The 22909-nt window shown below is 41.8% G+C and overlaps 1 protein-coding gene across 5 annotated transcripts in view; it reads right to left on the minus strand.

Moving 5' to 3' along the window:
• Window positions 1-4056: 4056 nt before the first annotated feature.
• CNTN4 (contactin 4) overlaps window positions 4057-22909 on the minus strand; it is a 966359-nt gene continuing 947506 nt past the window's right edge. For all 5 annotated transcript variants that reach the window (XM_033437184.2, XM_004274769.3, XM_049715562.1 and 2 more), the window contains 7 exons: window positions 21512-21582; window positions 20220-20454; window positions 18151-18263; window positions 17385-17571; window positions 16844-16956; window positions 9325-9493; window positions 4057-6946 (listed from right to left, as the gene is read on the minus strand). In XM_033437184.2, coding sequence (XP_033293075.1) covers window positions 6846-6946; window positions 9325-9493; window positions 16844-16956; window positions 17385-17571; window positions 18151-18263; window positions 20220-20454; window positions 21512-21582 — 989 coding nt within the window. In that variant the 3' untranslated portion in view covers window positions 4057-6845. The remainder of the gene's footprint in view (window positions 6947-9324; window positions 9494-16843; window positions 16957-17384; window positions 17572-18150; window positions 18264-20219; window positions 20455-21511; window positions 21583-22909) is intronic.

Consider the following 22909-nt stretch of genomic DNA (forward strand, 5'->3'; position numbering starts at 1 on the left):
CCCTGTGCCTAGAACAGGGCCTGGTACACAGAGGGCACTGGGTTCCTCTGAATGGCTGTCCTGTGCCTGGTCCTAGTTCAGAACCCCTCCCCCTCCTAACCTCAACCTCACACAGCTCCCCTCCCCCCTCACCACCGGCTTCATGCTGACTCAGTGTCCTGACTGCCCTCTGGTTGAATTTAAGAGACCAGCTTCTTACCCTGGCTTGTCCTTCGTCTCAGTAAATCCTTATTTCTAATTGTCTGTGTCACCATGGGCTTGTCGTATCACCTCTTTCCCTCCATTTCATGAGTGAAAAGGGGATAAAACCTGCATCTGCTGCTTCTTAGTGTAAAGAGCCCTTTAACACTAGAAAAAAATTCGAGTTATTATTCTTTGTTAGTTAAAATCCTAAGATATACACATTTCCTGGGATAGTTTTGTATTCCTAACAACCGGTAAGAATATGTAGTGAAAGTCCAATTTACGGAGATTGGGAATATCACATTTAAATTACTTCGGCTTTGCAGTTTCCTGACATTCAGCTCTATCATTTGGTTGACATTTTTTAAAAACTGCTTTCTCTCCGTGTGGTCCATATTAGTGGAGGGCTTCTCATCTACAATGGAGCAGACTGTTGGTGATAAAGAACAGAGGCCGATTTTGTTGAAATTGTGAGCTCTGCTGAGTGTTGTAGTTTATCCTTGAGTTGTGGAATTGGAACATTTATTCTGCATAGCCCATTTAGCATGAGGGGAAAGGGGCCTCCTTTCAGAATGGGCAGTCTGACTGGCACATGGTAATCATATCCTGGCAGGAGGGCAGAGCCTGGGGAAGTCACTCTAAATGGTGCCAGGGATTCTCCACCTTCTAGTTTTGTTAGGGTCAGAGATGGGGGCATACGAGCCTGGTAAGAGAAGTTAAGAATCATAGCCAAACTGTAACCCTGAGATACTCTCTGCCTACAGGGAGGGAGAAGACACGAATGCCAGTGATTTAAATACCAGATAGTGGATAGACAGACACTCATGAGTATTCATGACACGCTCTGGAATCACAGAAACGAGAGGTCAACGCCAGATAGGGAAATTGAGAGAGGCTTTGTGGAAAACTTGGTATCTGACTGAGGACCCTACCGCCTAACTTCTTTTATTAACATTATTACATATTTTTATTTTATTAATTTTATTATTAAAATGATTAAATATTAATATTTATACTAAGAAGTGAAAATACTTAAGAAAAAGATGATAATGGATGTGTCAGGTGAGTTCAACTCATTTTGGTTACGGAACGCACCCACATTCTATGTCGGTTTTTTTGTGACTGTCTCAAGTCACTTGGGAAAAAGAACAATGGCTGATTTATAGAATAATTTGCTAGTATTTGGAGAGCTGTGATGCTAGAACTTCACAAATGTTATCCTGTCGAATAAGTGGTAATTGTCTGAATATGTAAGGCCCCCGTGTGTGTCATTTTGTATAGAATAATTTGGGGTAGGTCCAGAGATTGACTCTAAGTCTTTGATTTTTAAAAGGCTTGCTCCTGAAATCACTATGGGTGGCCAGAGGATTCTTCAATTGTCACAAAGGAAAATACAGCCAATTCTTAAATCAAGACTACAATGAGATATCACCTCACACCAGTCAGAATGGCCATGATAAAAAGTCTAAAAACAATAAATGCTGGAGAGGGTGTGGAGAAAAGGGAACCCTCCTACACTGTTGGTGGGAATGTAAATTGGTACAGCCACTATGGAGAACAGAATGGAGGTTCCTTAAAAAACTAAGAACAGAGCTACACATGATCCAGCAATCCCGGTCCTGGGTATATATCCAGAGAAAACAGTTGTTTGAAAAAATACATGTTCATTACAGCACAGCTTACAACAGCCAACACATGGAAGCAGCCTAAACGTCCATCGACAGATGAATGGATAAAGAAGATGTGATACATATATACAATGGAATACTACTCAGCCAGTAAAAAGAAAGAAAGAAGGCCATTTGCAGCAACATGGATGGGACTGGAGATTATCATACTAAGTGAAGTAAATCATCAGACAGAAAGACAAACATCATATGATATCACTTATATGCAGAATCTAAAAAAATGATACAAATGAACTTATTTACAAAACAAAAACACTCTCAGACTTAGAGAATGAACTTATGGTTACCAGGGGGAAAGCATGGGGTTGGGGGGAGGGGTAGATTGGGAGTTTGGTATTGACATGTACCCACTGCTATATTTAAAATAGATAACTATTCATGGAAAAGACTCTGACAAGTACAGGTTTCTGGTAACTGACTATACTGCTGAACTGAATGAATAAGCATTTTCAGAACTCTAACGGAAAACTGATGAACTCATAAAAGTGCTAACAAAAGATCAAGATGAAAAAAAATTAATTACATGGAACTGAGTGAACTGATGAGGATGATTATAATTTTTGTGACTTTCTGTTTGAATAAAAAAATAATAAAATAAAATAGATAACTAACAAGGACCTACTGTTTAGCACAGGGAACTCAGCTCAATATTCTGTAACAACATAAATGGGAAAAGAATTTTAAAAAGAATGGATACATGTATGGGTATAACTGAATCACCCTGCTGTACACCTGTAACTAACACATCATTGTTAATCAACTATACTCCAATATAAAATAAAAATGAAAGAAAAAGAAAATACAGCCAATTCTTGATGATCTGTGTTAATGGAGGTGAACAGTAGCATTGACAATCCGATACGGTGTGCAAAAGTCATCTGGTGGTTGATTACATTAAAATACTTTAAAAATTACATGACATTTTAGTAGCTAATTATGTACTATTTATGTACTTTTTAGAATTCAGCATTCCTGCAGCATATCTGCAGTAAGGTACGGGTGGTGGGAGAGACTGGGAAAAGGTTCATCAGGATAGAAGGCTGCTTCCCAGATGTAAATAACCAAAACTTTGACGGTAGGAATAACTCAATCATTATTTTAAGATAAAAGCTTACGGCAGCTCCCACCTCAGGCTGGAAGAATTCCAAGCTCACCTGAAGATGAAGTTTATCACCCATGTCTTCTGCTCCCGTGGAAAGAAGCTGTTTCGTACACAGGGTCTGTGGGCTTTATAAAAACTCAGGAATGCTGAGAGAATCCACTTATCTGGCAAAATAGAATCTCCTTTTATACAGTTAAATCACAGGTGGACTATTCACACACAAAATGAGCATCAGAGGAAGTGCTGGGGAAGATTAAATAAGCAAAGCAAATAGGCGCTTTTCTAGTGCTTCTCCTTCAGAGTCTCTGTGCAAAACTCCCAAGCAGTAATACATCCCCCCTGCACATATTAACTGGTACTAGGGGTTGGGGAATCCTGCCTGGAGGGCTAAGCATAGAGAGTGTGCTGCTTAGACCTTCTTAGTGTTTATTATCCCATCTTCTAGAAACATCATTTCAATTTTCCTTTAACAAACTCTCTCTCCCTTGAGTGCACGATCGAGATGCTCAGGCGATATGACACCAATTGGATCGATCAGCCTCTTCTAGGAATTTGGATACTGAACAGAGTGGCATCAAAATCAGAAACAGAGCCAATTCATCCCCACAATAGCTCCCCCAAAAGACTTTGCAAAGTTCCTGCAGGCTTGATCCTCGGAGTGGCCTGCTTCTTATTCTCGCCAAGGCTTGGGCATTCAGTGTCTCCTTGGCTCATGTTATCTGACCAGGGTCATTCCTTTTTGTTCGCTCAGGTTATCCAGAGTTGCTTCTGTGGCTTGCAACCAGTGAGCCTAACCTGCAACAACCATGGAAACCAACAAATCAGACACGTTTGGGTGAAGGTGTCCACGGGGCACTTTTAAAAAACATCTTGAGCTCGGTCAGACTCAGCTAATCCAGGGCCTCATGTATCAGATGATGAAGCTGAGAGATTAAAGGACTTTTTCAAGGCATCAAGTCAGAAGCCAGGCCTTCTGACACTTTCTGCCACCTTGCAAAATAGTGACACAGTCTCCTCTGATTGGTTCACTAGGGCACACAGGTAGGCAACTGATGCAAAATGCTACTTCAAAGACCCTTTCGATCAATTAAACAATGATTATTTATTGCAAGGCACTGTGCTAGGCACTATGGAGAGTACATGGAAGATAAGACCAAAGTCCCTGCCCTCAAGGAGCTTACAATCTAGTTGGGAAGACAAGGCATACATACAAGGAAAATTAAGTAACAATACAGGAGTTAAGTTAAAATGCAAGATAACAGTACAAGAGATTTCCAAAAGTAGTACCTGATTAATTACTAAATGAGGGGTATCGACAGGGCTTACAGCTCATTCAGAGGAAGGATGTCACCGAGGACTGGAGTGTGGGAAGGCTTCACAGACGAGCCTACCCTAGGACAGTGGGGATTCAGGTGATAAAGAACAGTGGGGGGTATTTCAGGAAGGGGCAACCAGGTGCCCAAAAGGCACAGAGGTGAGACCAAAAGCGAGCAGTGTTCAGGGGCCAGTGAGGACTCTGTGTGGCCGGGTACAGAGTTAAGCTGTTATTACATTAAGAAGGGCCTCAAGTTTACATTCTATCCTTTTAGCAGCGGGGTTGGGGAAACCTTAAAACAACAGATATAGCCTTAGATTAAATACAGAAAAGACTCAGCTAATGCAGAGGATCTATTCAAGTTTGATCTTCAGGACATTTATTTGTGGATGTTTGTCCCTCTCTACCTCCAAAGAGGATTTGCAATGATGTTTTCAGGGTTGTCAATTCCAAAGGAAGAGCTCTGGGTCAACTAGCTTTGGATCGTGACCAGAGACTTCTGAGTCCCTCTATGATCTTAAATTATAACTAGCACAAGGGTGAGCTGACAAATTCCCTGACAGGCAGGCAGGAAAAATGCTCCCAAAAGACAAGTATCTTTACAAATGACAGAATATTTATTAACAATACCTTTAAAAAGAGATTACATATGCTAGATCACTGGTAGATATTTACACTGGGGTTGGGAACTACCTGGGGTATCTTTTTTTTTTTCATTCATTTTATTATTTTGTTGATTTTTTTTGCATGTGATTTAAAATTTTGTTTTATTTTACCATAGAAGTAACCATATCAAACTAAGAAAGGAACACAGCTTGAAATACTGACAATATTTTTTTTCCAGTTACCACCCTAGTTTTTACACAAGTGGAATCCTGATTATGACTTTATTGGATAACTATAGCTACAAGGTTGAAAAGTTAAGGAAAAATGACAAATTACAGGCAAATTTGAGCTCTCTGAGAAAGAAGAAAAGGTGGCAGCGTGTCTACATGTGAAAATTTTTTTTTTTTTTTTTTTTTTTTTTGCGATACGTGGGCCTCTCACTGTTGTGGCCTCTCCCATTGCGGAGCACAGGCTCTGGACGCGCAGGCTCAGCGGCCATGGCTCACGGGCCCAGCCGCTCTGCGGCATGTGGGATCTTCCTGGACCGGGGCACGAACCCGTGTCCCCTGCATCGGCAGGCGGACTCTCAACCACTGCGCCACCAGGGAAGCCCTACATGTGAAAATTTTTATAGAAAATTTCATTGCCTTTTATATGCACTGTTCCACTAGTGTCAGCTTACAAAACCTCCCCCATTATTACAAATAGTTCTTTTCATAAGAATACAGTTTTGTTGATATTGTCATTTTCCAATGTGTGATTTTAAGACATAGAAGATGAAACTTGTAAAGCAATGAGGCTACCTATTGCAAAACAGGAGCCTCATTGAGATACCACACCATTGTACTAAAGATCTTTTATAGAGTCATGAAAAAAATTCTTTGTGGCAGCTAGGTGCTGAAATAGGAGAAATCTGCCAGACTCCATACATAATTTTGATTCAAAAGAAGGGCTCTATTATTAAAGAGATACACATATTATCTATAAGAAATTTTGTAAAGAAGTTACGAATCCATCAACAGAGAATTACCCTTTTTGTTGTTAAATGTACATTCAAGACAGATACATTTAAAGATAGTAAAATTATCTTTTATCCTTTGAAAGACATGGTTGACTCTATTAACTTTTGGTCTATATTACTACAGGATATTTAACTTCCAATGTCATGTCTAAGATAATGCTACTGCTACAAAGACAATGTTAACTGAGTTGAGGGAAAAGAAAGTCTTACCGTAGGATGCTAAATTCAGGGATGGGAATATTGCACAAGGTGCCTCTTGGGCAAGTTAGTTTAGGTTTTGAGATTGCAGCCATTCCTGAAACCATCTCAGGTTGTGTTGAACAACAGAATTCACAACAGGGCTGGAAAGCATATTGTACGTGGCAAAACGACTTGATTCAGTACATTAGTCATCCCAAGAGTCATTTCCATACAGCAGCCTTGAGTTACAGACCAAGTCTTCAGCTGTTCTGCCACTAGACCCTTATAAAACTGTACAAGAAATCTGCAATGTATTTACCAAGGTGAGTTTCCAACTCTGTCTTTAAAGGAACTATTTTCAAATAATAACCATATGATTGTGTTGCCCATAGCATTTTACAGCAGAGGAAAAAAATTAATATCTACATTTCATGTTAACTTTAAAAAATTCTATAAAACACTAAATATATAATAAAAAATATGCATATAAGGACATATGTAAACTGCTTTGGTAACATCATATTACAGATGTCTTCAGTGCATTGCAGAGTTTCCAAAGAAACTTCAGACAAAGCTAGATTTGCTTTGAGGAAGTACTGTAGAATGCCATTCCTAAAGAAGCAAAAAACATTTTTTTTTCCAGTAATAAGATGTACTTGAACAACAATATTACTTAGTACTGGGTGTCTTCAAAACAACTAGCTAAATGTTGCTTATATTATAAACAGCAAGTCCTTTAGAGAACTGTTGTCATAAACTGGACCTGGCTGTAAGGGAGATCATGATCGTACTGATGGCCGACAGCGTGCATGCGTTGGAAGTGGACGGCCCCGCTCCTCTTGCATAGGCATCTGGAGAGAGAAGAAATTTACTCACCTCGGCAACAAAGGGAGGCGGGGCCCCAGGGCTTTCGGAAACCGAAGAACTATCTGAAGTCTACTGGAAATGACCATCTCTTGTTGACTTTTTTTAGTCTCAGTTCTATGACCCCCTAGCTATGAACCTGGGAGCAGGTGGGGGACATCTCTGGATCTCTGTTTAAGCATCTGTAAAAGGAGGGTGTCCCCCTCTAACATGAGAAGAAACTTCAATATGACTGGTAACATTACTGATAAATACTATGATATCAATGAAGCAGCAAAATAAACATTGACGTTCCCTTTCGAATTCAAGCTTAATGCCGGGCACAGAGCCACATGGCATTTAATTCCTATAAAAACCCTGAAGACCTCTGGTATGGTTATCACACCATTTAACTGCTAAGGAAATGGGGGCCCAGAGAAGTAAGATAAGTCTAAGATTACCCAGTTAGTAAATAACTGAATTGGGATTCCAACTCATGTCTGTCTAAACATACCTTTTTTTTTTTTGCCCAACAAGATAATCTCAATCCTTTTAAAACTTTTTCTTATACATCTTACATTTTTCACAGTAAGAAGTTACCAACTGTCATTTGAGGTTTTATCAAGATCGTAAGATCTCTGACCAACAAAATGGAAAACCTCTTGAGAAAGAGATCATGTTTTGCTCACAGTTACATCCTTATCATCTAATAATTTTACCAATAAACTTGCTTAAAATGTTTTTGTAATGAATTAAACCAAGAATCATCAGTCAGTCTTTAAAAAAAAATAATCCTTGCAATGATAAGCAAGTATGAAGTCAGATTTAAAGAAAGTGAGATAAATTAATCCCAAAACAAATTCTCATCTTGTGTTTTTTTTTGCCTGGAGATAATTTCCACATCTCACCATAAATCTGGTTCCTTCCAACGGAAGTTAGAGTCCTCTTCTGATATGTAGAAACCAATTCTCCCCAGTGTTTTAAAAGACAAAAATGCCTTTAGTGTTTGTATGCAAAAAAGGTGCAGTAAATATAAACCTCACCTGGAAACTGGTAAATTACTCCTGAATTCGGAGCATGTCTTGGGGCAGCCTTGGTTTCCCACCTGAAGTCCTGTTCTATGTCCATTAACATTAACAAGTGCTTATTCAGAAGAAGGGTGAAATGACCATTAAACATTTTGTTTTCTGATTTGAGGCATCCAAATTTTATAGATGTAATTAAAAAGGCTTAGTGGATGCTTTACTAAAACTTGATATCAGCAAGAATACTAGACCCTTTCCTCATCTGAAAACTACTATGATGGACACTTGGCAAAGGGGCTGAAGCTCAGAACTCTGTAGTGAGGGTTGCCCATGATTTAAAATATCGTATCTCCACTGATGGCTTGAAAGTTCATATCTCCAGCCTTCACTGAATCCCTTATCTCTAGACTGTTAAATCCAAAGGCCAATGAAAATCTATACTTAGATACCTAATGGCAATCTTATACTTTTTATTATTGTGGTAAAATACACATGATGTAAAAGTTACCATTTTAAAGTGTACGATTCAGTGACATTAAGTTCACTCCAATGCTGTACAACTGGGACTGTAAGCTAGTTCCAGAACTTTTTCATCACCCGAATGGAAACCCAGTACCCGTTAAGCCACAATTCACACCGCTGGCCAGTCACTACCAGCCACTAATCTGCCTCTATGGATTTGCCTGTTCTGTTTTTTTTCTTTTAATTTCAAATAAATAAAATCATACTACAAAAAAAACCCCCAAAAATAATATGCTGCTGAGATATTTGCAAACATAGTATTTGAAAACTAAGTTGAATGTATTTGGCTCAAAAAAGAACACACTCTTCAACAGTCTTTGTAAACAAAGATAATCTTGACTATCTGTAGACATGTGCATTTATGTACATATGTTACATACGCATGTTCAAAATAAACAGTGTCAAGTTCAAAATATTTTCGGCCAAAGACATTATATTGTGTCACTACGGACACGTTTCCAGAGCATTTTGAAGAACGCTTTGCTTATTCTTCCTGAGTCACGCTTTTAACTTTCTAAGCTGTAATTTTGGGGTTATTGTAGATGCAAACTACATGGGTCCACATGGAGAAGCCTGGGTGACTGATTTGGGGCTGCTTTAACCTGATCTTTGATAGCCAGCTGATTAAATCAGTCAAAACTAGTCAAACTGTCTTCTGCACAAAACTACCTGAGGTCAGCAAATACCAGCGGTCTGAGGAAGGGAGATGGTATCGTCCATTTTTATTTTAGCTTTTTTTTTTTTTTTTCCGGGCTTAATTTCACCCTAGCCCTGACTCACTGGGAAGCTTAGGAGATAGGGCAGACAGGGAGAAGAGAGGCAAAAAAAGACATTCTTACTTGATATCTTTGGAATTCGAATCTGTTCACTGCTGCTGCCATCTCCTCCATCACTGAATGGCTTAATTTCTATTATATAATCTTCATCAAAAGGCAAAGAAAGCTCCACTGATGTTTCATTGGTTTCAATGACAGATGTGCTGCTTTGTCTGCTCCATCTGTACAAGACCTGCCAATATGGAAAGAACAGGTATCACCTGCTGTGCTCACAAAGGCCCCAAGGATGGAGCATTCCTTCACTTTCACCTCCGGACACCAGTGACATGCAGGGACGCCGAGGTTGTCAGGCTGCCCACTTGCATTTGGAAGGCTCATTTAATAGCGAGGGGCATGTCTGCAGCCACCACTGATTTCATTATGAGGAAAGAGTTTAAAGCGTTGTGCAGCATGGCAGCGGGGCTAGCATGAGTCTAACGACGTGCTGTGTGGCCTCATGTAGCCTCTGGAAGGTCAGTTAACACACATGGAGAAGGTGGATGTACAGAGCTCAGTTACGCATGAGGGTCTTTGGCATGAGGACAGACTTGGCTGCTGTGTGACCGTGGTCCACTTACTTTCCCGCTCTGAGCCTCACTGCCCACATCTGTAAAACGGGGACAATAACACCCACTTTTCTGGGAAGTCTTTACAATTGCACAGGACTGAATAAAATGAAGGGCTCAAAGGAAGCATGTAAGAAACAGTATCTATGAAGCCTTAAAAGGAACAAAAGGTACAAACATACACGGCAAAGGTTAGAAGCAAAAAGTAAGGTGTAAAAATCAGGCCAAAAGTTATCATTATTATTAATCCTTTGGAAAGAGGACATTTCAGAACAGGGAGAGCATCTCTGAAAGACAAGCGCTATAACCCCCAGAGGACACTGGACTGCTTTTTCAGCTACACAGAAAAGAGGGGATGTTATGGGGCAATTACTCTCACTCTAGAAGTGTCTGTAGCTTCAACAGCGCCACTCTTTGTTCCCCTTCTTGGTTTCCTCTGGGTCAGAGACTAGGCTGGTAGTTCATGTGAAGAGATAGGCAACTAGCTCTCTCGAAAATACATTCACCACCTGGCATTGCCTACTGTGGTCACCAACAATTCCCACCAGGAACAAAAGATAAAGGCCCAGAGAGGTGCACCTGCCTTTCTGGATATGATAATTGTGACGAGAACTGTCCCACAAATACTTTCTGATGTTTACAATGAGCCAGGCACTCTATTGACATGACCATATTTAACTGCCACAACAACCTGACAGGACAGGCACGGTTATTCTTTTCTGCAGATGAGGAAACTGAGGCCCAGAGATGTCACAGAGCTGGTGAGTGGTAAGAAGAGGGCTCCTAAGCCTGTACTCTTAAATCACCATAACCCATCATTTCTCTTGACAATAAAAAAAAAAAAAAAAAAAAAAAAGGGTTGGGTAACATGAATGGTTCTGGTCCTGTGTGTTAGAAGCACCTGGGGAGCTTGTAAAAAATACTGAAGCTGCAGGCCACTGGTTCTCAACAGGGGTGGGAGCGGGGAGGACCAGTTTTGTTCCCTGGGGCATCTGGCAATGTCTGCAGACATTTTCTGTTGTCACAACGGGTGGGCGGGTCCTCCTATAACGCAGAGGACAGGCCCCACAACAGAGAATTATCCAGCTCAAAGTGGCACCAGTGGGGAGGCTGAGAAATCCTTCTCCAGCCTCGCCCCAGCCCTCCTGAGTCAGGCTCCATAGCAGAAGGGTCCAGGCCGTGACACATGGTTAAGAAAGATCTTCAGGGGATGTTCATTCAGTGAATCATGAAGGAGATCAGCGTTCTCCAACCTGAGCCTGCATCAGAGTTGCCTGGAGGGCTTATTAAAACACAGAACACTGGGCTCCACCCCAGAGTTTCTGATTTAGTGGGTTTCAGGTGGAACTTGAAAAATCTGCATCTCTAACAAGTTCCCAGGTAACACCATTGCCTCTGCTCCAGAGACCACACTTTGAGAACCACAGGACTGGCTCCTCTTTCCCTAAGACCCACTGTAAATTCTGATTGGCTGAGGTCAGAGACATAGGGTTACCCGCCCTACCACTGCAAAAAAAAAAATCAAACACAAGTGAAATTCATAAAAGTCCCTTAAAACGGTTTAGATCCCATTTGTTTCCTGGCATTTCATCACCTTTATTTATGTCTCTCTAATCCAAGGTGGAAAACACAATTTCCTTGAGGTGGAAAGATTCATAAGCGTCCCCCTTCCTTCTCAGAGCATCAGTTGTATCAAACTCAGCATCCCCTCAGTAACGATCAGGCTCAAATAAATCCTGAGGCGCATTCAGGACCGTCACAGCATCTCATCACGGCCCTTCAGGAACATGAGCTGGCTGATGGGATGCAAGGGCACACCTGGCTTTGAGGACTAAATTGCTTCTTTGATTCAGCTCTGCCGGAGCACAGAGGATTCAACTCGTTTCAACTGTAAATCCAAAAGAAAGACTTCCAGGAAAAAACTGCCCTTTTATCAGCATTGCTTATCAGTCTTCTAATGATGGGGACTGCAGTGGCACCTAAATAAAGGCCTGTAAAACCTTTATTTACACAATACACTTGGTTCAGCTGATTGACTTAAAGGCTGTGCTTGCATTTCCTATAATCCAGAGTGGAAGACACAGAGGAAGAGTGAATTTGTGGGAATCCTGATGATAGAATCAAACGTTATTGAATGCTTACTATGTGTTTGAACACTTTATATTCTATGTGCTAATATAGATTACCCCTTGAGGTAGGCACTGTTATTATTCTGATTTTAAAGATGAGAAATCTGAGACCTGGAGATGTTTAGCAATGTGCCCAGGGTCTCATGGCCAGTAAGTGGGGGATCCAGCATTCAAACCCAGGCAGTCTGGGTTCACAGCCTATATTCGTAACTGAGACCAGCTTGGCCACCACTGTGGGCAACTTGCTTCCCCTCTCTGGTCTCTGTCTTCATGAATGCAAAACAAGGGCGGTTAGATCATAGAAAGCTCGTGGCCCATGGGTAACATTTGGCCTGCATATTTTAACTATTGGGCCCTTAGTGGGTTTACATTTTTTTTTTTTGAGTTAGATGTCAACATGTACAAACCAAGAAACTATACATGATAAAGTTTTGGGTTCTACTAAAAACTGGAAGATATGGCCACACTGGTCTACATTCCTGTCTGGCAATAATTGGCTGGAGCTGAGAAGCTGATGCCTATCCTGGACCATCACAAGCTCTGTAACTTATCACACTCTCCAACACTTCCTATTGTGTCACATTGGCATGTATCTACCTCAGGACCTTTGCATATCCTGTTCACTATGCTTGGAACACTCTCAGAGAGCTGCCTATCTTATTCTCTCCTTTTTTCATGGCCCAATCAAAATTTCACCTCTTGACAGAGCCTTTCCCTGTGCTTTATTTAAAATAATGTCTCTCCTATCTATCCCATGGCACTGTTTATTCTCCTCACTCTGAGTTATTTCTCTTGGTGCTACTTTATTACCACTTGATCTGTTTGTTTACTGATGGCAGGCAGAATAGCTGAGTGGTTAAAAGGTGGGACTCTGGATCCACACTGCCTGTGTTCAGAGCACAGGTCTTCAATATACTAGCTGTGTTAACAACACTGTACCATATACTTGAATGTTGCTAAGAGAGTAGATCTAAAATGTTCTCACCACAAACAAGGAATGGTAATTATGTGATGGGATGGAGGCATTAGTAAATGCTATGGTGGTGATCTTTTTGCAATATATAAATGTATCAAATCAACACACGGTATACCTTAAACTTACACAATGTTATACGTCAACTATATCTCAATAAATCAGTGAAAAAAATACTAGCTACGTGAAGTAGGCAAGTTACTAAACTCTATGCCATGAGTTCTTCATCTATAAAACTGGGGCTAATAACTGCACCTACTTCATGGGTTATTACAAAATTAAGAATTAAAACAGTGCTTGGCACGTATACTGACAGTATTCATTGAAAGGATTAAGCTAACTGAATCCCTTTACATAACCTGCCTGGCTCTGTAGACAGTTTAGTTTGTGATACTGAAACCAGACGCTCTCTTTTTAGCTCAAGTATCATAAAGTAGCTTGACACTTTGTGCTGAAAGAATATTTTGCACCTTAAACTTTCTAAAGTCAACTTCTTTTTGAGACTATTTATGCAAGCAGAAATCCCACGAATCTCAACAATTTAGGTAGAAAACCAAAAATACACACACATACACACAGATGTATAATTTTTACAGAACTATATATATCCCTGAACATTAACATTGTATATGTAGCATTTCAATATCTGTAACCAGCTACGTGAGATTCCTTGGGATCTAAATGAGGATGTGTAGGGAGTCTGGCTCCTCCAGTCCCAGCCCTAAAGGGCAGGGAAGGAATTGAGTCGAACTGGAAATCAAAAGTCACAAAGGGCCCTTTACTACCACCTGGTCTAACCTTGTTAATCGTCTTTCCTCTACTGTCAGCACATGTGGTTTCTGCAGCATTTTACACACTTCATACCCAGCCATGAGTGACGCTTCCTAAGGCATGAAATTCCCAACTCGGAGGTGCCACTCTATTTTTCATAGATACAGTTTAGCTCCAACGTGAAAAACCATATTTGGGGGAAAAAAAAAAGCCTAAATCCATGGCTCTTGCTGTGTTGTCTTTTAATTTTTTTCCTGAGATAGTCTGTTCTTTCCTTGATTTCTGGATAGGACTCTATCTTGAGCTGTGGTGTCCTTTTTGTTTCTTTTCTTTTTCTTTTTTTTTAATTAAGTCTGTGGTTGAGCCCTTGTGACGAATATATTAAATAAATACATTTTGGATCCCCCCCATACCAAATTAGCCTATATCACCCCATCTGCAGCTCACATCTGAAAAGGTTCCATGCTCTCCAGCTGTAATTTGTTCCAATGTTTTATTCTAGCTCTATAGAAATAAAAAGTTTCCCCAATCCTCCGTGAAGCCCCAGTTCTTTTCTGGGAGCTGAATACTGCCGTGTTGGTCTTATACTGCTTGATTCCACCACACCTGCCCGATTCTGTGCTGCTCAGGGGAATCTTCTAAATGTCTGCAAGAGTGTCTGTTGAATTAAAAAATATATATATAAGAAGGGCCTCCTTGGAAAAGTGCTACCAAGACAAGCTCATATGAGAGTTTCTGAGAGGGGGCAGGAAGACAAAGAAGTAGCAACTAAATAATACTCATTTTCCAAGTTTTCTTCTAAAAATGCCTATAGTCTTTTAGACCCAGTTCACTGAAGTAAAATTCAGCTTGCATACAGATCCCTGCCCTGTGAAAGCTGAGGGCACTCCAAGTCACTTTACTCAATGGCCTTCGGTTTTCACATCTGCGAAAGGAAGGGCTTTGGCTGAATGATCTTCAGGATTTCTTGCCCGACTAACATTTTGCTTGGTTCCCTGAAGTACTTTAGGCAGCTCCCTGCCTTTCAAATTTATTTCAGCACCAGCTTCAACATGAGCTTAAAATCTAGTAAGAGGTTCACTCATGGAACTTGTGCCCCTCCACAGGGACTCCTAAAGCTTTCTGAATTTTTGTTGTGTTTTCTCTCTCTGTTCTACTGGGTGACACTGGAAGCAGGGAGGAAGACTTTCTCGCTCCCGTTTTTTTTTGTTGTTTGTTTGTTTTTTCACTCTCCTCCTTGGTTTGGTTAAATTAATTCGTCCCAGATCACATCTGCATCTCTCTCGTGCTGTGTTCAGTCCCGGCAGTGTTAGCCTGGGTCAGACCCCAAAGTTGCAAGGTCTGTCTTCACTTTTGCCTTCTTTCTTTGCTTTCTTTGAGCCTACACTCTCCTCTCTCATCTTCCAGCCTACCAAACCCCACATCTCTCTCGTCTTACATAAAACTGATCAGATGAACTCTTTCCCATTATGTCTCATTAAGAGACTAATGATTCAGGAGTTCAAGAAATGAGGGCTCCCTTTAATACCACCATAGTGAATGCATCCTTGGCTTGAGAAATCATGGGGACCATTCAGGCACTGTGCTCGTGAGGCCCACAGTCTGGGGATTCACAATAAGTCATCAGCCAATTACAATTACCCGAGAGGATGGAAAGTACTTTAAAAAAATCTGACAAACAGCGAGAGCTCTGGCCATCAGGGAAGGCTTCTCATCTTAGACCCGAAAGATGAGTGGCTGATTAAGGATGCAGATGCAAGAGGTGGCAGTCCCAGGGAGACGGAATAGAGATGCAAAGGCTCAGGGGAAAATGAAGATACTGGAAGATTTCCCCTTTAATAAAAGAGAAATGCAGTCCCAGAAAGGTTACATGATTTACCTAAAGTCACATAATGACTAGAGCACCAAAATGTGGTCGTTTTTGCTCTATTCTGTAAGACCCTTCCAGAGAGTTTGCTTTTACAAAGGGATCCAGTGAAAGGTCTGAAGATTAGTTCTTAGGGAATGTTTCTCTGCTGGCAGAATACAAATCACTGTGCCACATGGATGAAGGAAAAATAGCCCATAGCAGCGAGGGTTTCTGAATCCCTCTCTAATCACATCACCTAAGGCTCTATGGCCAACTATGTCAACTCCCAATTCCAGCCCTGGCTTTACTAACTGTAACGAATGCCTGACAGCACTGTCACTATGCTACTCTCAACAGCTGCATCCAAAAATGTCACCAGATAGCAGCCTGCAGGCTTGATGCATCCTGCAGACTAGTTTTGTTTGGCCTGCATTGCCTCAAATGTTGTTTAAAAGTAAAACAAAACAAGATACTTAAAATGCCCTTTAATTGTGGCACCAGGGCTACATCCATTTTCTTTTCTAGTTCTTTAAAGTCAGGCTAACATTTATGGGATCAGGCAAACGAACGTCCTAAAAAATCCTTGTGTATATGTATGTATATGTACGTATGTGTGTGTGTGTGTGTGTGTGTGTGTGTGTGTGTGTATACATACCCCTAACAATAGGAACATGAACAAAAAAGATTAACCATTAGTAATAGGGAGAAGTTACTACTGTTGATTAAAAATACCATCAAGACAAGCACAGAACAAAACTGACAGTAGAAATGTTTAAAATGTGGTTCTTCATGATTTTTTGGAGACCCAACCACAAGGTCTTTAACTATTTCTGATTGTCTCTGCCTGAGCCCGAAGTATAGACGATTCTCTAAATCCTGACCAGCTGTCATGGGCTGTTGACAAAACTCAGACCAAACCACTTCGGTGTTTGGGAGAAAGAGGCTGCCAGAGCTCTGTCAGGGAGAGAGAGGACAGGGTTCTTTTTTTTTTTTGCGGTACGTAGGCCTCTCACTGCTGTGGCCTCTCCCGCTGTGGAGCACAGGCTCCGGACGCGCAGGCTCAGTGGTCATGGCTCACGGCACGTGGGATCTTCCCGCACCGGGGAACGAACCCGTGTCCCCTGCATCGGCAGGCGGACTCTCAAACCACTGCGCCACCAGGAAAGCCCCGAAGATAGGGTTCTTAAGATTCATGAGAACAGTCTGTCCCCACTAACAGCAGGAGTAGGTGCCTCTGCAAAAAGAAATTACCCACTTTGTATCCTTTTACTTCCGACTCATTATCCAGGGCCTTCACTTGATCCCAATTCAGGATAATTTTGGAGTCCGATGAATTCCATATGATGTTTCCGGGGGGCTGACTTGGCGCTGTAAAAATTTAAGATATACGAAGTCACAGATTATTAAGTCTCAATGGATTCTGAGGAATATCTCCTTCCTAGAATTCGAGAGTGGAGGCAATTTAACGGGCTATTGCACTAATATGTGTCTTCAAGGTCACTAAAATCTGACGAGATACAGCATTGCAAATGGAAAAAGATTCAGTTGGTCGCCTAACATTTATAGCTAAAAGAAGTGGCCCTTCCCAGTGAGGAGAAAACATTGATCTTTCTGTCCTCCGGAGCAATGAATTTTGCATGGTATTCGGAAAGGTTCAGTTAAAATGCTAAGGTAAATCTGAATTTCCATAATGATACCAATTAGTATGCAAATGATCACTGGGAGGTGGGGATGGGAATGAACTTGGAATATGTTTGATGAATCTCTAAAATATTTCTGAGCAAGAATGTTCTTACGTGGCTTTCTGGTTGTCACGTTGACCGTCGCACTGGAGGGGCCTGTCCCTGCAGAATTATATGCCTTGACAGCTAAATGATACAGAGCGCTGCCTTTTAAGTTGGTGATTTTTGTTGATGTCTGATTTCCTATTGTTCGTATTTTTCGAGCATTTTCTTCTTTGTCGTCATGTCTCCAGTATTTTACCTGAGAAAATAAAAAGGAAGACCTTGGATGTCATACCTGTTGGGGATATCTCCAACGTCATCAGGTGATTTTTTTTTTAATACAAGATTCTTATGACAGAGTTAATTTTCTATACAGCAAGTCGTAAGCAGAGCTTTCAGAACCAAGAGCTTTGTGCGTGCTGAGAAATCATCGATAATTACAAAGGCCCCCTTTTTGTTCTTAGCTTCAGAGTGAGATGGTAAACTGGCACAGTCATGGTTGGGTACTTCTCCCTTTTTCCCCACCTTGTTTTGAGCCCAAGTGATCCTCGGTGTATCAGAAGTCAAAGCTCATTTTGCCAACCATCTTATACATGCTTAGACCTGCATGTATTTAGACAGAGCTCTCTGGAGAGTACCATGGAAATGGGTAATCTCACAGTGGAATGCTCAGGGCTTCCATTCACGCTCCTTTAGAAACAACGATTCTCTAAAACAAATGCAAACAAATGCCTCTAAATGGAACTTTAGGTCTTTTTCCCATCAGAGGGTGTCTAGAAAGTTCTCATTGAGGGGTAGGGACCCTTTCCCAGAACCAAGGCACCTGTCTCTTGCTTACCTCATACCCTTGTATCCGACCTCTATTCTTTTCCATGGGGGAGGCCCAGAAGACTTCAACATCTGTTGCAGAAAGACTTCTGGCAAAGATGTTGGCTGGTGCTTTGGTGGGTTCTGCAGATAAGTATGGAAAAAGTTATGACTCTATCAGCTGCATCAGAATAGGCTTCTAGATGCAAAGACATCATATGGGCAAAGAATCAATGATTATAGAATAGTCCTTAGTGATTATGATCCAAACCCTCATTTTACAGAGAAACCATCATTAACAGCTGGGAGAGAATGGTGATGGAGATGGTGGTGAAGAGACTTTTTCAGTCTTTGGCTTTTACATTTAGGGGTAGGTGGAAGGGAAGTAACCCAGGACACTTAAGTTTAAGTACCACGTTTCATAGCCAGCAATTTATTTAACACACATCCTTCTTAATTAGCATTTGTCCTAGGTGAGAGTCATAGTCACTGGTTACGAAAATTAGACAGAAAAAAGGAGAGTCAACTGACTTGACTAAGTTTCAGGAGGGCCGGGTGACGGTTCAGTTCTGCACAGACAGCTGCACGTCTTACGAGCTTGGCTGTACAAGTCATTTATGCTTTCTGGGCCTCAACCTCCTCAGCTGCAAAGGAGAGTCTGGACCCAGTCTGTCTCCTAAATTTCAGTTCTTTTTGCCAGATTTTTGCCAGAGCTGTGTACCACTTTTATGTAAAGATTTTCCTTTCAGTGGTCTTTCTTAATGAACAACTCAGGCATGTTGTGAGTTATAACACAAATGAAATCCTGGTTTTGATTTGATAGCTGTATTTTTTTCTGATGCAACTCAAATCAATACGTAAGTATTAAATAATTTTAAAGGTTCATCTAGTACGTTTACAGTCAACTTGTGTGTTCCCTCTGGAATGCACATTCTGTTCCAGAAAATGGTATACATGGAGACCCCTAAGGTTTTGTCTATTTATAACAATGTGTGATTCTATTTATGTGTTAATTCATTCAGTATCTATTAGGGGTCTGTGTGTCATACACGTTTCGACACTGGCGACACAGAGGTAAGAAATAAATAGCCGGCCCTCAAGAAACACACAAAACTAAAATTCAAAATTCATAATACATTGAGATGAGAATTATAACAGAGCAATGTTAAGACACAAGGAAAAAGAGAAGCACCTCACTCCGTGGGCCTGGGAAAATGAGAGAAGACCTTGGCTGTTTGAGTTGAGTTTTGAAGGATGACCATGAGGTCACAAGGTGGGCAAAGCAGGGAACTTTAAGAGAAGGTGAAGCATATACTAGGGGCTCAAGCTTGTTTGGAGAATTGCAAGTCCTTTGGCTATGGTTGGAACATGAAGTATGCAGGGAAGAGGGGCAGGAGTTGAGGCAGAAAAGAGAGGTGGGGGCTAGATCATGGAGGACCACTGAGTCTAAGGGGCTGACTTTTTTAATTGGATGGAAGAATTTATTGCATCTTCACTTACTCCCAAGTCAGTGACTCAACTTTTAATATGGTCTCATTCCGAACATCACCTTTGAAACAATGAAGGCGAGCTCCGATGGAGATGAAGGCCATTAGGAGAGGTATTCTGAGAGCAGGGATGGCACAGAGGCAGTGAAAATGAGTGAGAACCCCTAAACATGATAACACCAGAGATGACAATGAGAGCAATCACACTGCTCTGTGACTTACTCTATTCTTTAATAACAGAAAAATTTTTGAGTACAATGTGATTTATGAAAAAAATCATCTTGAGAGGAAATACAAATTATATTTTGGCATTCACTTAAAGGCATAAAATAAAATAGAATTCTGTTGAAAGTAATGTGATAAATACATAGACATGAAGATCTTATATGGTACCTGAGATTCTGGTCCTTAGCAGTGGAATTACTAAAGGATAAGCATTTGTTTTTATACACCGTGGAGCTGCTATCTTTCTAAGGGACTGGTGGTAGATAATGAATCGTATTTTTCATAGTACGCTTTTCTTGATTCAGGATATGCCTTCAGTTTATGGGTAGAGTGCTAAATTGATTGTACGTCCTAAAGTCAACATCTCAGAATTGAAGCAACATCATACCTTCTTCTGCAGAATATACCACCGTGGTGGGACTGAAAGGGCCTTCTCCTTTATTGTTGAAGACGCCCACTTTAACCTCGAAGGGAGAGAAGGGATGCACGCTCTCATTCCTGAACACGTATCTGGAGGCGTCCGCGGAGGCCAGCACGGTCAGCATCCAGATCATTTTGCCATAAGGCCGGAAGGCCACCACGTAACCAAAGCCTCTGCCGTTCTGTAATTCCTCAGGGACCGTCTGGGAAGAAAGGGAGGCGGTCTTCAGAGGCTGCAGGACTTTGATGCAGATGCTACATTGTTTTATTCCACTCCCCACCCCCATACACGCCCCTGTGTTCATGCTATCTTATTGGGGGCTTTGTCAAGAGTCTTCAATTTGGGATTTGCCATCAGTCTACCAGAGATATTCGGGGGGGATTGAAGCAGGGTTCAAAAAAAATCAATGAAAACCTGCAGTGGAGAGCCTGGCTTCCTGATGGGGGAGACCCAGCTCTGAAACTGTAGGAAATGACTGTGGAAGACACTGGACAGTTGATCTAAAAAGCAACATTCCCAACATGTACCATCTAGTAGGATCCTTCCTCCAGGGTCACACGGACACTCATTGAAAGAGCTCTCACCAAAGAAGTGAGGACCATCCTGGCTCAGGCAAGATCTTCCCTCTCAGCCCGGAAGTGCTGGGCTGGAAGGGGTGAGTGGTTTCTCTCACTGCTGGGGCTCTGGTTAAATGACAGATTGGAACTTCCGCGGCTGTTGCCTAGAATCCTTCAAAATCATTGTGGACTCTTTCTGAAACTCTGACCTCCTGTCTCAAAATCAATTTTTAATAAAGTGGTGACTAACACACCTCTACGTGGGTGAAAAAACACTTTACACAAGAGGGCTCCTGCAGCAAAGCCAATCTTAGGAAATTGTGCTGGTACACGGAGTCTATTGTGGGCAGATGTTTTAAATCAATTGGCCTTGCAGTAATTCAGGAAAAAAAGAAAAACTGGTTTGCTCTAAACCAGCCTTCTTTAATGTGCATATTATACATATATACATTTTTTCTTACGTTCTCTTCCCTTTCATGATTGTTTTTCCTGTGACCAACTGAATTAAAACTTGACTCCACAACTGACGGGGAAGCGCCATCTTTCCCTGCTAGCCATTCACGCGACAGCGGGTGTTTGCACTCAAACGGATTTTGGCTGTTAAAAACAGAGAAGGCGACTTCCCATATACGTTTAACACAGAGTAAAATGATAAAATAGCCTAGGCTAATGTATGTTCCTTTCGTTCTGCGATTCATTTACCTCCCAGGTTATAACCAGTTCAGATTTGCTGCCTCCGCCTCCACTGACGTTAGCTGGGGTGACTTCGGGGACTGTTCAGGAGACAAAAAAACAAGTCATGTCAGGCGGCAAAGGCCAAGAGGGCCGGCAAGGTTGCCGGGCTGAGGTGACTCAGTTTAAACAGATCCTCGGATGCACACAGCTCTGAGATGAGAAATTGTATGGTCGAGGGTCCCGAAGCATCAGCTCGTGGAAGTGAAACATACCCAGGAAACTGCTATGAGTTACCTCTTTCCCATTCAACAAGAGGCACACCTGTTATCTGACGTGACTGAACAAAGATTCAGCTCCACCCCTAGAGGCCAAAGTTCAGGGGGATGAGGAAAGGACTGAGGTTCTGGTTCTAAGGCTTGGGTAGGCGTTTATGAGCCACGTGGCGGTACACAAAGAAGTGATGATACACACTCTGCCCGTGCAGAGCTCACAGTCTAGCTGGAGGGTGGGAGCACATGCAGGACGATTCCAGAGCGATGTCGACAACCAACAACATGCGGCACAGACAGAACGGAGGAGTGCGGAGGCCATCTGAAGCGCAGGCTGGGCTAACGGCTTCTCAGAGGAAGGTGAGTTTTGAGCTGGGTGTTGAAGGAAGTGGTGGACAGAGGTTGACCCCTGGCTCACCGTGCTTAACCTCTTTGACTCCCAGTTTCCTCTGTAAAAGAGGGCAAATTATGCTAGCTTCCCCCTCAGGATTGCTGAGAGGAATTCATTAAATTACGATTTTGGAGGGGAAAAGGAAGCATGCGGTTAGCTATAGTATCATCCTGTAAATGAAAGACTCCAGACAGAATCTAAAAATGTCCGGCTGGGGTATAGATTTGGTGACTGGGAATGTCCCCTTGGATAAAGCCAACGAAATACAGCCAGATGGATTTGTGTCCAAGAGTAGGGTCAGAGTTTCCATTTGCTCTGGGGCCTTCCTCTTCCTTCAATAAACATTTGGCCTCATTGCAGCTGGGACCTTCACACACACCCACACTAGGCCTCCCACTCTATGTGAGACAAATACAAGGGATGCAGGTGAATTTATGTTGTTCTCTCACCGTGCTCACCCAAGCTGCGTACACAGAAGTCCCTGTAAAACTGCCGACCGGGCTTGCGTGAATTACTAGGATGTTCCTAATCTTAGCTTTTGGGAAGGGTTTATACCCTAAGAAGATTTACTGAACATTTCTGAAGAACTTATTCTTTGCCACTTGACATTTCTGTGAGTTGATTTCATTTGAAGTGTGGGTGTGCATTTGAAAAAATAATAATCCTGGTAGGAGAGTCTTGGTGACAAAGGAACCAGTGAAGAAAGACGTGGTGTTTGAGAGAACGAAGCAGAGTGTCTCGCCCTGTACCAGGGAACCCAAGGAA

This window comes from Orcinus orca, chromosome 10 (genome assembly GCF_937001465.1).
Source record: "Orcinus orca chromosome 10, mOrcOrc1.1, whole genome shotgun sequence".
Classification (NCBI taxonomy): Eukaryota; Metazoa; Chordata; class Mammalia; order Artiodactyla; family Delphinidae; genus Orcinus; species Orcinus orca.